Here is an 11226-nt window from a genome sequence, read left to right as displayed (position 1 = left end):
GTGTGTAGTCAACAACGGTATGTGTGGGGTTCGGTTCCCAGTCAGCACTGAACCCTTCGTCATATTATTTCTAGTTCAAACATGGTCACATGCCGCTGCTGATGTAACAAACCCATATTTAACGTTCGTTTTCTGTAGAATATAACAGCGATAGGTTCTGGGTTGGGGTCCTGGGAAAGAAAAAATTAATGTTTCGTCTCGTCATTTCAGTTAAAACATGTAGCTACTGCCGAGAAAATCCGAGATGTCACAGTTGACTGTGCTTCGATAACAATCCAATTAGGTTCTGGGTTCGAATCCCTGTTCAACACAAAGCTTTAAATCACAGCATTTCAAGTAAGTTACTTGTGAAGAAGCAATATTTAACATCTCTCGTAGTTCGTTAACAGGGACAATAGATGCTGGGTAGGAATTCGCGTCCGTTAAAAATGTTTACATTATGTAATTTAAAGTTGATATTTGCTAACTCATACTGTCTAAAATCTAGGTATGTTACTCTCTGTATGCCTAGTCAGGAAAGACTGTTAGTTTCCCTCAGTCACGAAACCTTAGTCTGCATGACCTGGGTTTGAATCCAAATGCAGAACGAGACGGTTCGTCGTGTCATTTGAAGTTCATACATATTCTCAACTAGCTGCTCGTGAATAACTTAAATTTTTAATGTCATTTTGTGTTAAATAACAAGTACGGTATGTTACTCTGAAGAGAAAATCATGAACACGACGAACTTACTACGTGCATTACCTATCTGACGTAATAATGAGAGTGGTAACATTTCAGGTATGTCATTTATTGCAATAAATGTGAGCTTACAAGCCTTAAGGACAGTGTTATCTGTGATAAGGTGTTCCCTGATATTTGTAATATCTTGGTATTACTTTACATCTTGAGTTATTGCGATACAGAGCCGAGTTTTTCAGTGGTGACTTGTTGGAGCCATTTTCAATAGTCAAACGACTGTACCAAGGATCGATTAGAGGACCTGCTAGACAGCTGCTTTATGTGGGTTGCATGTGAATCAGGCAAAATGCAATTCAGGTCGTTCGGATACTTTTGAGCAGGACTGTACACTGAGCCGTCTGGGGAGACTAGAACAATTCTGTTGAAGATACTGACAGATGTCTAGTACTTTACAAGATCCTATAGCAATGGACAAAGTTCACGAAAGCCTGCAGACTTGTTTATTATTAGGAAATCTGCAAGTATTACATTGCAAATGTTAATACAGGTGCATAAAATCATCTACAAGTTGCTTGAAAATTTCTTTATAGGATTTTCTCAGAAAACATTCTTAAAGGATTTACACGTTGTTTTCACCTTTTCATTTAACACTAATTCCAACTGAACGTCTTTAGAAAGTTATCTGATCTGTGAACAGATAAATACACATGCTTCATCCACGCTGAGCCGCGGTACTTCTGACGGATGTGAATTTAGATATAAAACTTTTATAATAGTCTTCGTAAGCCCCGTTCTTATATACTGTGTCGAGGGAAAACTTTACTTAGGTCTATCAGTGACTTATGCACAACATGTACTCATGCACAACATTTCATTTCTGGAGTAAACGACTGCCTCGTAGACCATCTTTTCTGTGAATAGTGTTTGTAACTAGCGACGTTTTCACCTTATCATTTACCACATAGGGAACAACAGCCCAGCTGTAGCCGTAATATTACTGTAACTTGAAAAATCCTTACACTTGTCCCTTTCTATTTGAAACAGCATATCAGGATACCTTCCATTAGGAACGTGGGTGCACTCAACGACTGTTTTATGACTTTCAAATGATAGAGCACAGCAATCAGTCATCTTTTCCTTGCAGGTTTTATTCGGCAAATCTAGATTTCTGGTAGTGCCTAGCTATTATCAATGTATTTAATAGTATCATGTTTTACTACGTCAGTCACCCGTTCATCGGGCTTCAGGCTTCTGTCAGAAGCAGTGGACTAACGTACTGCAACATGCATTGACACTATGAAATGCATTGATAATGGATAGGGACTACCAAAAATCTAGATTTACCAAATAAAACCTGCAAGGGAAAGATGACTGATTACTGTGCTCTATCATTTGAACTGAAGCAACGTACTTGTATCAGAATGTTTTTCATAACTGTAAATGTCCCTTTTTTGTCGTTAACATACGTAATAGGAATGAAAGGAAACTTGTTACCATGGTGCATAAAGTTTCTACTCCGAGACATAGTGTCGATGAACAGTCACCACTGACAAGACTGTGCATCATATTCAGCGCAACCTCCAGATCATCTGTGCCCATGTAGTACGCGAGGATACCTTTAATGTACAAGAATTTGTCGAGTCCCTTACTTCTATTGGGACATACGGATAGTATCACAGTCACTTCCACTGTTTTGACGTCATAAGTTCTGTCTTATTTTGAGGATGTTCCGGATCCCTGATCAGATTAATAAAATTCCCTTGTGCCTGAATAAAAGTATTTTTATAACCATCAGCTGTGTACAGCTGTAGCAAGTTACCTATACAAAGTAATACTGCGCTTGTGTCCTCTTGCAAATCAAGGAATTACTGAAGGGGAGGCTGCATCTCATGAATGGGACGTTGTTTGATCTTCGACTGTGGACTCATTTAAGTTCAAAGAAAATATTTGTGGACGTTTAGGTACATTTAAGCTGTTTCTAAAAAGGTATTATGCCAGCTACCGGACGTATATTAGCTTGTGCAAATCTTGGTATTGTTATTTCTTTGGAAAGTCCTTTGTTCGTTATGGTAGCCTCACAGAAATAAGACCGAATGTAAGAATCTCTTTTATTCACAAACATATTAATCTTATTTGGTCGAAATATTACAGCTAACAGCTTTGTCTCTAATGATCCAGCATAGAATTTTTCTTGTTGCGAAAGGAAAACAAGTAGTCACTTACATCGACCAAAACAAATGCTTGATAAAGACTTGTTAGTTTCGCAACAAAGTAATTAATGATCCTTAAGTCACATAAAATGACAACAGTCAGTAAAAGACCACAATGAACTCTTTATGATGACTTGACTTTTACTTTCTCTAACAAGAAAATTAGTCTTTAGTTCTGAAGATGAATCCTTAGAAATAATATCTCGAAATAAAATCTGTCATGTGTAATTTATCTGCCAAACGCAATCTATACACTTGTGAACATATGTAGTGTGTTTCAAAAAGATCGAGTGCTCCAGGTTAACTATGTCGAATTTCATTGAGCAAACACGCACAGAGACAAAACAAAAGTAGCAGCACGAAGGAATTAACCGAATGGGACGGAACTCGGTAGATGTGATGTACATGTACAGACAAACAAATGATTACAGTTTGAGAAAAAATGAATGATTTATTAAAGAGAAAGAGCTCCACAAACTGAGAAAGTCAATAACGCGATGATCCGTCTCTGGCCCTTACGCAAGCAGTTAATCGGCTTGGCATTGATTGATAAAGCTGTTGGTTGCCCTCTTGAGAGATATTACGCCAAATTATATCCAATTGGCTCGTTGTACCGTCAAAATGCCGAGCTGTTTGGAGGACCCTGGCTATAATGCTCCTAACGATTTGCACCTGGTGGCCAAAATTGGAATTAGTTCTCCAGTGTAAACCAATTCGGCATTAAAGCATTAGAATATAAACCAAGTTTCGTTGCCATGTGATAATAACAGTCCACACTGGACCTCTGTGAGTAGCTGCACTTAAATTACAACCATCCAGAACCTGAAAGTTTGGAGCATCGTAACGGAATAACCCTGTATACTATACTAAATGAAATGTTGAGCCTAAAATGAATCTATTGGTGTTTGGATATTTCTGTAGTATGTTAACGTCAGACTATCTTCGTTGTTGTTGTCTTGGTCTTCAATCTGAAGGCTGGTTTGACGCAACTCTCTATGCTACTACGACCTATGCAAGCCCCTTCATCTCCGAATAATTACTGCACCCTACATCCTTCTGAATCTGCTCAATGTATTCATCTATTGACCTCTCATGTCTTGGCCTCCCTCTACTGTTTTCACCCCCGGGCCTCTGAGACTCACTTCCCTCTAATATTAAATTCGTGACCCCTTGATGTCTCAGAAAGTGTCCTATCAACCGATTCATTCTTTTAGTCAAGGTTAACCACAAATTTCTTTTCAGTGCCTTCTCATTAGTAAAGCGATCTACTATCTAAAATTCAGCATTCTTCTGTACCCCAACGATCCAAAGGTCTCTGTTCTCTTCTTTTTTAATCTGTTTATCATGTTTCAGTTTGATGGCTACACGCCATACAAATGCCTTTAGAAAAGACTTCCTACCATGTCTATATTCGAAATATTTTTTCTTTTCTTCAGAAATGCTTTTCTTGTGATTGCCAGTCTACGTTTTATATCCTCTGTACTTCGTCAGTGGCTTTGCTGTCCAAATAATAAAACTCATTTACAACTTCTCCTTAATCTAACTCCCTCAACATCACCTGAAATATTCGATCACATTTCAGTATTTTCGATTTACTCTCATATACTCCTTTCAAGACAATCTGTTCAACTGCCCTTTCAGGTCCTTTTCTGTCTCTGACAGAGTTACAATGCTATCGGCTAAACTCAAAGTTTATATTTCTTCTCCATTAACGTTAATTCCTTCTTCAAATTTTCTATTGTTTTCCTTTACGGCTTTACTGCTGCCTCACTCCTTTTTCAACCACTGCTTCCCTTTCATGCCCCTTGACTCACATAACTGTCGTCTGGTTGCTGTGAAAGTTGTAAACAGCCTTTAGCTTCCTGTATTTAACCCTGATACTTCCAGGATTTCGAGAGGAGTACTCCAGTCAACATTGTTAAAAACTTTCTCAAAGTCCACAAATGGTATAAATGTAGGTTTTCCTTTCCTTAACCTTTATTTAAGTCTCAGAGACAGTGTTGTGTCACGTGTTCCTCCCTTTTGTCCAGAAACCAAACTGATCTTTCCAGAGGTTGGCTTCTACCAGTTTTCCCATCCTTATGCAAGGAATTCGTGCTAGTATTTTGCAGCCATGATTTATGAAAGTGATAGCTAGGTAATGTTCTCATCTGTCACCGCCTGATTGTTTAGAAATTTGAATTATTACGTTCTTGAATTCTGAGGGTATTTCACCTGTTCATACATGTTACCCACAAGCGAGGTGGTGCAGTGGTTACTACATTGGACTCGCATTGGGGATGACGACGGTTCAAACCCGCCTCCGGCCATCCGGATTTAGATTTTCCAAGATTTCCCTAAATCAATTCAGGAAAATGCCATGATGGTTCCCTTGAAACGGCACGGTGATTTCCTTCCCTAATCCAGTGGAACGGATGACCTCATTGTTTCGTCCCTCCACCCAAATCCACCTACCAACTAACATATTGCCCACCACAATTCTTACCGCAATTATTTATTCCTCTGTTATTTCTGCTGTCAACACTGGTTCGCTAACTTTTGTTAGCTACGTTCTTGTAATATGTCTCGCAAATTTTCCCACCTATTTGTTGTGAGAACACGTTAACTGTAGCTGGCTTCGTAAACTGGTGTGTATATGTGTTATACACCAGTGCGGGGACGAAGACCTTCCATGTATTTTTTGTACATAGGGATACAACTGGAAAACGTACGCACTAAGTAAAAAGAAATTACTTACAAAGCCGCCTTTCCTCCGCCCCTACCCACCACGTACACACAAATAGGATTAATGGGATTTAGTCAAAAGATGAATAGCTAGAGATACGGTTGTCAGAGTGAGCATGCGGACGCTACAACCTATAATTAGATAGCGCTGGACCAATCACCGCTGCCAGGGTTATCAGGAAATCTGTGGTTGACACAAGCTATAAACGGTAGCCGATGCAGGAATAAGCGCACTGGGGCTTCCGGGCAAAGAGAGCGATGGTGCCGACGAGGACTCTGCTGCTGCTCGCCGCCGGGCTCGTGGTGGCCCAAGCGGCCGCCGTGGGCAACCGGTCGGCCATCCGCATCAAGCGGGCAGACGCGGTCAACAAGTTCCCCGACGGCTTCATGTTCGGCGCAGCTACGGCAGCTTACCAGATCGAGGGTGCCTGGAACGAGGACGGTGAGTGGCCACTAGTTAGCCCACGGCTTCACGCGGCATTTCATACCAGTAATGATTCTCAGTGGTGTTGCAACTTACACCACTGTATGAATAAGTTATCCCCATATAAGAGAACAGTGGGCTCCTTGGAGATAGAGTGTAGACCTTGTGCTGAGAGGTCACGCGACTCTCCACCGCTGACGTCACAGTTATGGGTGGTATGTACACTATATGAGCAAAGGTATCAGGCGTCCCCCAGGGCTCGCTGTTAGGTCCTCTGCTCTTTTCGTTGTATGTAAAAGATGAGCCTTAAATTTTGTTCTACTGCAATGTACGTTGATGGCATCCAATTGAATCTGCGAGCAAAACCAATAAATCTGGAGAAAGATATTGAGAATCTTAATACCGATCTGTGTGCACAATCACAATGGGCACAGGGTATAGCTACAACTATACCTAGAGACACTCATTGGTCATTGAGTGCGTTATTAGCTGTCGATGAGGACATGCTTCTTAAAGAAAACCATCGTACAGAGTTATTATTGTGAGAAATTGTTTACTTGCTAGGCTGGCCTTAAAATAGCAAATTACTTTTGTTCGAATCATGGTGTAACTTTCCTACCGGTGCCTGGATAGCTTTTATTTAAATATTTAACCTGATGCTGTGAAAGTCATCAGGCCCTCTCCTACCTCCTAAGCTTGATAACGTACATTGACCGAAACTATTAGCTAGTTTTGCAAAATAAATAACAGCTGAAGGTTTTGCCATGAATTTTAACATTCTAGTCTCATTAGCCAGTTTTACCAGTAATTCCTACCATCGGTAATCGTAAATGGGACAAATACCAACTCCTCTCCTTCAGCAAAGAATCTAGCAGCAGTAATGCGAGTGGACCGTTGAATCGGACTAAGCACACAACTACAATGTGCAAGAAGGCATCACCATCTCTCCAAGCCTTAAAGAAATATAAAAAGCTAATCCTTGTTGAACTGTAAAAGAAATTTCTACAAACAATTATACTTCCAATTATTGATCTCAGCGATGTTACCCTGCAATGCCTTTGTCAGGAAAGTTCGCTGCGCCTGGAACTGTTTATAAATGGCTGTGTTCGCTATATCTTTAATGTTTGGTTCTTTGATTTTATTTCACCATCATATGCACAGCTAGTCTGTGTGCAGACAAGAACAAACATATCCACGACCGCTGTCTTCTCCACCGTCTTCGGAACGTACACTGTTCCTCATATCTCTCTTCCGCCTTAACGACAAGGCAGAAATACCCGTCCCATCACAGCACTTCCGTTCTGTCCCTTTCCATCGTTCAGCCTCTTTATCGAAGTTCTTGTCATTGACAGGAACTTGACTCTGGAATGTCCCCTCGCATCATATTAGTGGACTGAATAATATCTCCACCTTCAAAAGACAATTAGTGACATATCTACAGAAGTAACAATACGGGTTACCATTCTCCCTGTACGCGCTCATAACCCTTGCACATCCTTTTTCCAACCAGATCTTCCTCTTTCCCTAGTAATCTTCAGTGGCGCAGTCTCCTTAGATTTCCTTTCCGCGGTACTCGCCACAACAGAAAACATCTACCTGTACATCTATAAATTCATTTTTTTGCACTATAATTATTGTTATTATTGACATTATTATTATTATTATTATACTATTATCACAATTGGTGGTACTAGCTGCAGTACTACAAGTACTGCCGGAACTAACTTTATTAGTTCGTAATACTGTTTACTCACATTGCCACTTCAGACAATCGTATCATTTTAATATTATTTTTATATTAAAATTGTATTTCTTAGGGAACTGTGATGTAGCAAAGATGCTGTAAGTGTGAAACAATAGTCCGATGTAGGAGAAGGCCTGATGACCTTCACCGCATCAGGTTAAATATGTAAATAAAAGGTATCCAGGCAACAATACTGGGGACACTCTCAATGAGATGTCTGAATAACTTCGGAGTAAAGGCAAACAATTCTTCTGCAAGAGCCGAAACCAGAGAGGGTAGTGGTTCTGGACGCTAGCGTCTATAGTGAAGTCGACGTTACTACTCATTCCCTTGGGTTGTCGCCACTAAATTTCAAGAACGTCATTATCTACAATTCATTGTCTCGCAGATGCTGCTTTATGACAATACTGTTGTCATGTTACGTAAACATTGTCTCCTAACTGTTGGTTGGTTTTTTTTGGGGGGGGGGGGGAGGAGGTCAGACAGCGAGGTCATTAGGGAAGGAAGGGGAAGGAAGTAGGCCGTGCCCTTTCAAAGGAACCATCCCGGCATTTGTCTTGAGCGATTTAGGGAAATCACGGAAAACGAAATCAGGATGGGCGGACGCGGGATTGAACCGTCGTCATCCCGAATGCGTCCTAAATGTTCCTCTACTGTCCGCAGTATACAATGCTGTGAAAAGTATTCGTATTCTTCTGCGTTTGGCGTTTTCTTAAGCACCAGAAGCGGACCACACACTACCCACGAATACATTCCCACACCGTAACACCACCTCCTCCGTACTTCACTGTTACCAGTGCAGATGATGGTAGGTAAAGTTTTCCAGGAAATCGCCATATCCTCACTCTTCCAACGGACCTCCACAGGGTATAACGGCTATTCAACACTCCAGATCAGTGGTTTCCAGTCATCCACAGTTTAGTGGCGTCGACGTTTGCACCACCTAAGCATCGCACAGTACTGAGTGCAGAAATGTGTGGCTTTTGTGAGGCGCTGTTGTATCCCTTTAATCCATAAGAACGGTAGTTGTGCAATTTGGACTGCGGATGGTACATTAAAACTCGAGAGTGATTACTTTCACTGATTTAATGCGATTCTTGCAACCACGCTCCGCAATGCTCTACTGTCAGTGCATGAGATCCGCTGTGGGATGAAATGTCTTTGATGGATTTGTTATTCAATCCACGTTCAAAATCACTGAGCTCTCTTGACAGAGCCACTCTGTTGTTAACGCTTCTTTACATGTTGGCAGGTCTCTCTCTCGTGCCGGCCGGTGTGGCCGTGCGGTTAAAGGCGCTTCAGTCTGGAACCGCGTGACCGCTACAGTCGCAGGTTCGAATCCTGCCTCGGGCATGGATGTGTGTGATGTCCTTAGGTTAGTTAGGTTTAAGTAGTTCTAAGTTCTAGGCGACTGTTGGCCTCAGAAGTTAAGTCGCCTAGTGATGAACCGTTTGCATGTAATGCTACGTATGAACGGTGACTGTAAAAAGACCCCAACCGACAAGAAACAGAATCCTGTGTCAGGGAATGCTGCTTTCAGCTAATCCAGATGCATATCAACCGGTTTCTGAGCGTTTAATCGAAAGTTGCAGCCTGCTACGTTGCAAAATGCCATTGTTCACCGCATCACATAAAGCTTCATGTGTGCAGTGGGACAGTCAACAAAGAGACAGAATAGTAACTGATTGGAGACGTGTAGTGTGGTCGAATGAGTCTCTATTTTTCATCTTTTCAAATGATGGAAAGCGTCAAGTGCACAGACGACCAAAACATGCGTTTATTCCGAAATGTGTGGAGGGTGTGGTTCAGGGTGAACGTGGACCTTCGAAGGGTATTCACTCAGGTTACCGTAAAAATCATCCAGCATGTACTCTTTAACAATCTCGGTGCCGTAACCTCTCTCTCGTGCCGGCCGGTGTGGCCGTGCGGTTAAAGGCGCTTCAGTCTGGAACCGCGTGACCGCTACAGTCGCAGGTTCGAATCCTGCCTCGGGCATGGATGTGTGTGATGTCCTTAGGTTAGTTAGATTTAATTACTTCTAAGTTCTAGGCGACTGTTGACCTCAGAAGTTAAGTCGCCTAGTGCTCAGAGCCATTTGAACCATTTGAATCTCTCTCTCGTGACATCTCCTATTATTTTTTGCATTACATAGGGGTGTCCAAATACTACTGATCAGATGGTGTTGTCCCCAGACTGAATTTCCAGTGTAGGGCGGGATATGCTTGAGTCTTAAAGTGGCAAGCACATTAAAACTGTGTGGCGGACTGTGACTGGCGGGAAATTACTTGACGTGCTGATGTATCCAGCACACTCTGCTGCAAAGTTAAAGTCAGTCTGAAAACAATCCCCTAAAATTTGTGAAAGTAATTTCCGCAGTATCTTCTTGGAGTGCTAGTACTGCAAGCCATGTAGGAGGAAACCTTAAAAAAAGATTGCAAAGTAAGAGAGAGGTACTGGGCGGCTCATGAGTCGTGCTTGAACAATCGACCTGCCCGCGAAAGGGTACAGGCCGCGGTGGTCTAGCGGTTCAGGCGCTCAGTCCGGAACCGCGCGACTGCTATGGTAGCAGGTTCGAATCCTGCCTCGGGCATGGATGTGTGTGATGTCCTTAGGTTAGTTAGGTTTAAGTAGTTCTAAGTTCTAGGGGACTCATGACCACAGATGTTAAGTCCCATAGTGCTTAGAACCACTTTTTTTTTTTTTTCGCGAAAGGGGGTAGGCTACGATCCAGTCTGCGCCTGCCTTACATGTGCAAATCGCATGCCCGGATCGAGAGTAACAGTTTCGAAGAAACAAATGTGCCTGTGAACCCATGAGTGAAGTTCCCGGATTTTTTTGTGTTTGAATGCAGACTGTCACGCGTGTCTACAAGAAGTGATGAACCGTTTGCACGTAATGCTACGTATGAACGGTGACCGTAAAAAGACCCCAACCGACAGGAAACAGAGTCCTGTGTCAGGGAATGCTGCTTTCAGCTAATCCAGGTGCATATCAACCGGTTTCTGAGCGTGTAATCGAAAGTTGCAGCCTGCTACGTTGCAAAATGCCATTGTTCACCGCATCACATAAAGCTTCATGTGTGCAGTGGGACAGTCAACACAGAGACAGAATAGTAACTGATTGGAGACGTGTAGTGTGGTCGAATGAGTCTCTATTTTTCATCTTTTCAAATGATGGAAAGCGTCAAGTGCACAGACGACCAAAACATGCGTTTATTCCGAAATGTGTGGAGGGTGTGGTTCAGGGTGAACGTGGACCTTCGAAGGGTATTCACTCAGGTTACCGTAAAAATTATCCAGCATGTACTCTTTAACAATCTCGGTGCCGTAACCTTTCCTATACATCTCCATAATGAGCTGTACGCTGGGATACTCCCGTATTTCAAGATGACAGTAGCTATGCACTCAAAAGTTCCATGTTTGATATCGACTGAGCGTGGCAGT

The 11226-nt window shown here is 42.1% G+C and overlaps 1 protein-coding gene across 1 annotated transcript in view; it reads left to right on the top strand.

Moving 5' to 3' along the window:
* Positions 1 to 5864: 5864 nt before the first annotated feature.
* LOC126094870 (myrosinase 1-like) overlaps positions 5865 to 11226 on the top strand; it is a 55614-nt gene continuing 50252 nt past the window's right edge. The window contains exon 1 of the mRNA XM_049909501.1: positions 5865 to 6057. Within this exon, the coding sequence (XP_049765458.1) occupies positions 5874 to 6057 (184 nt within the window). The 5' untranslated portion in view covers positions 5865 to 5873. The remainder of the gene's footprint in view (positions 6058 to 11226) is intronic.

The sequence above is a fragment of the Schistocerca cancellata genome, chromosome 8 (assembly GCF_023864275.1).
Source record: "Schistocerca cancellata isolate TAMUIC-IGC-003103 chromosome 8, iqSchCanc2.1, whole genome shotgun sequence".
NCBI classification, from domain to species: Eukaryota; Metazoa; Arthropoda; class Insecta; order Orthoptera; family Acrididae; genus Schistocerca; species Schistocerca cancellata.
This window is presented reverse-complemented; position numbering and strand designations above follow the sequence as displayed.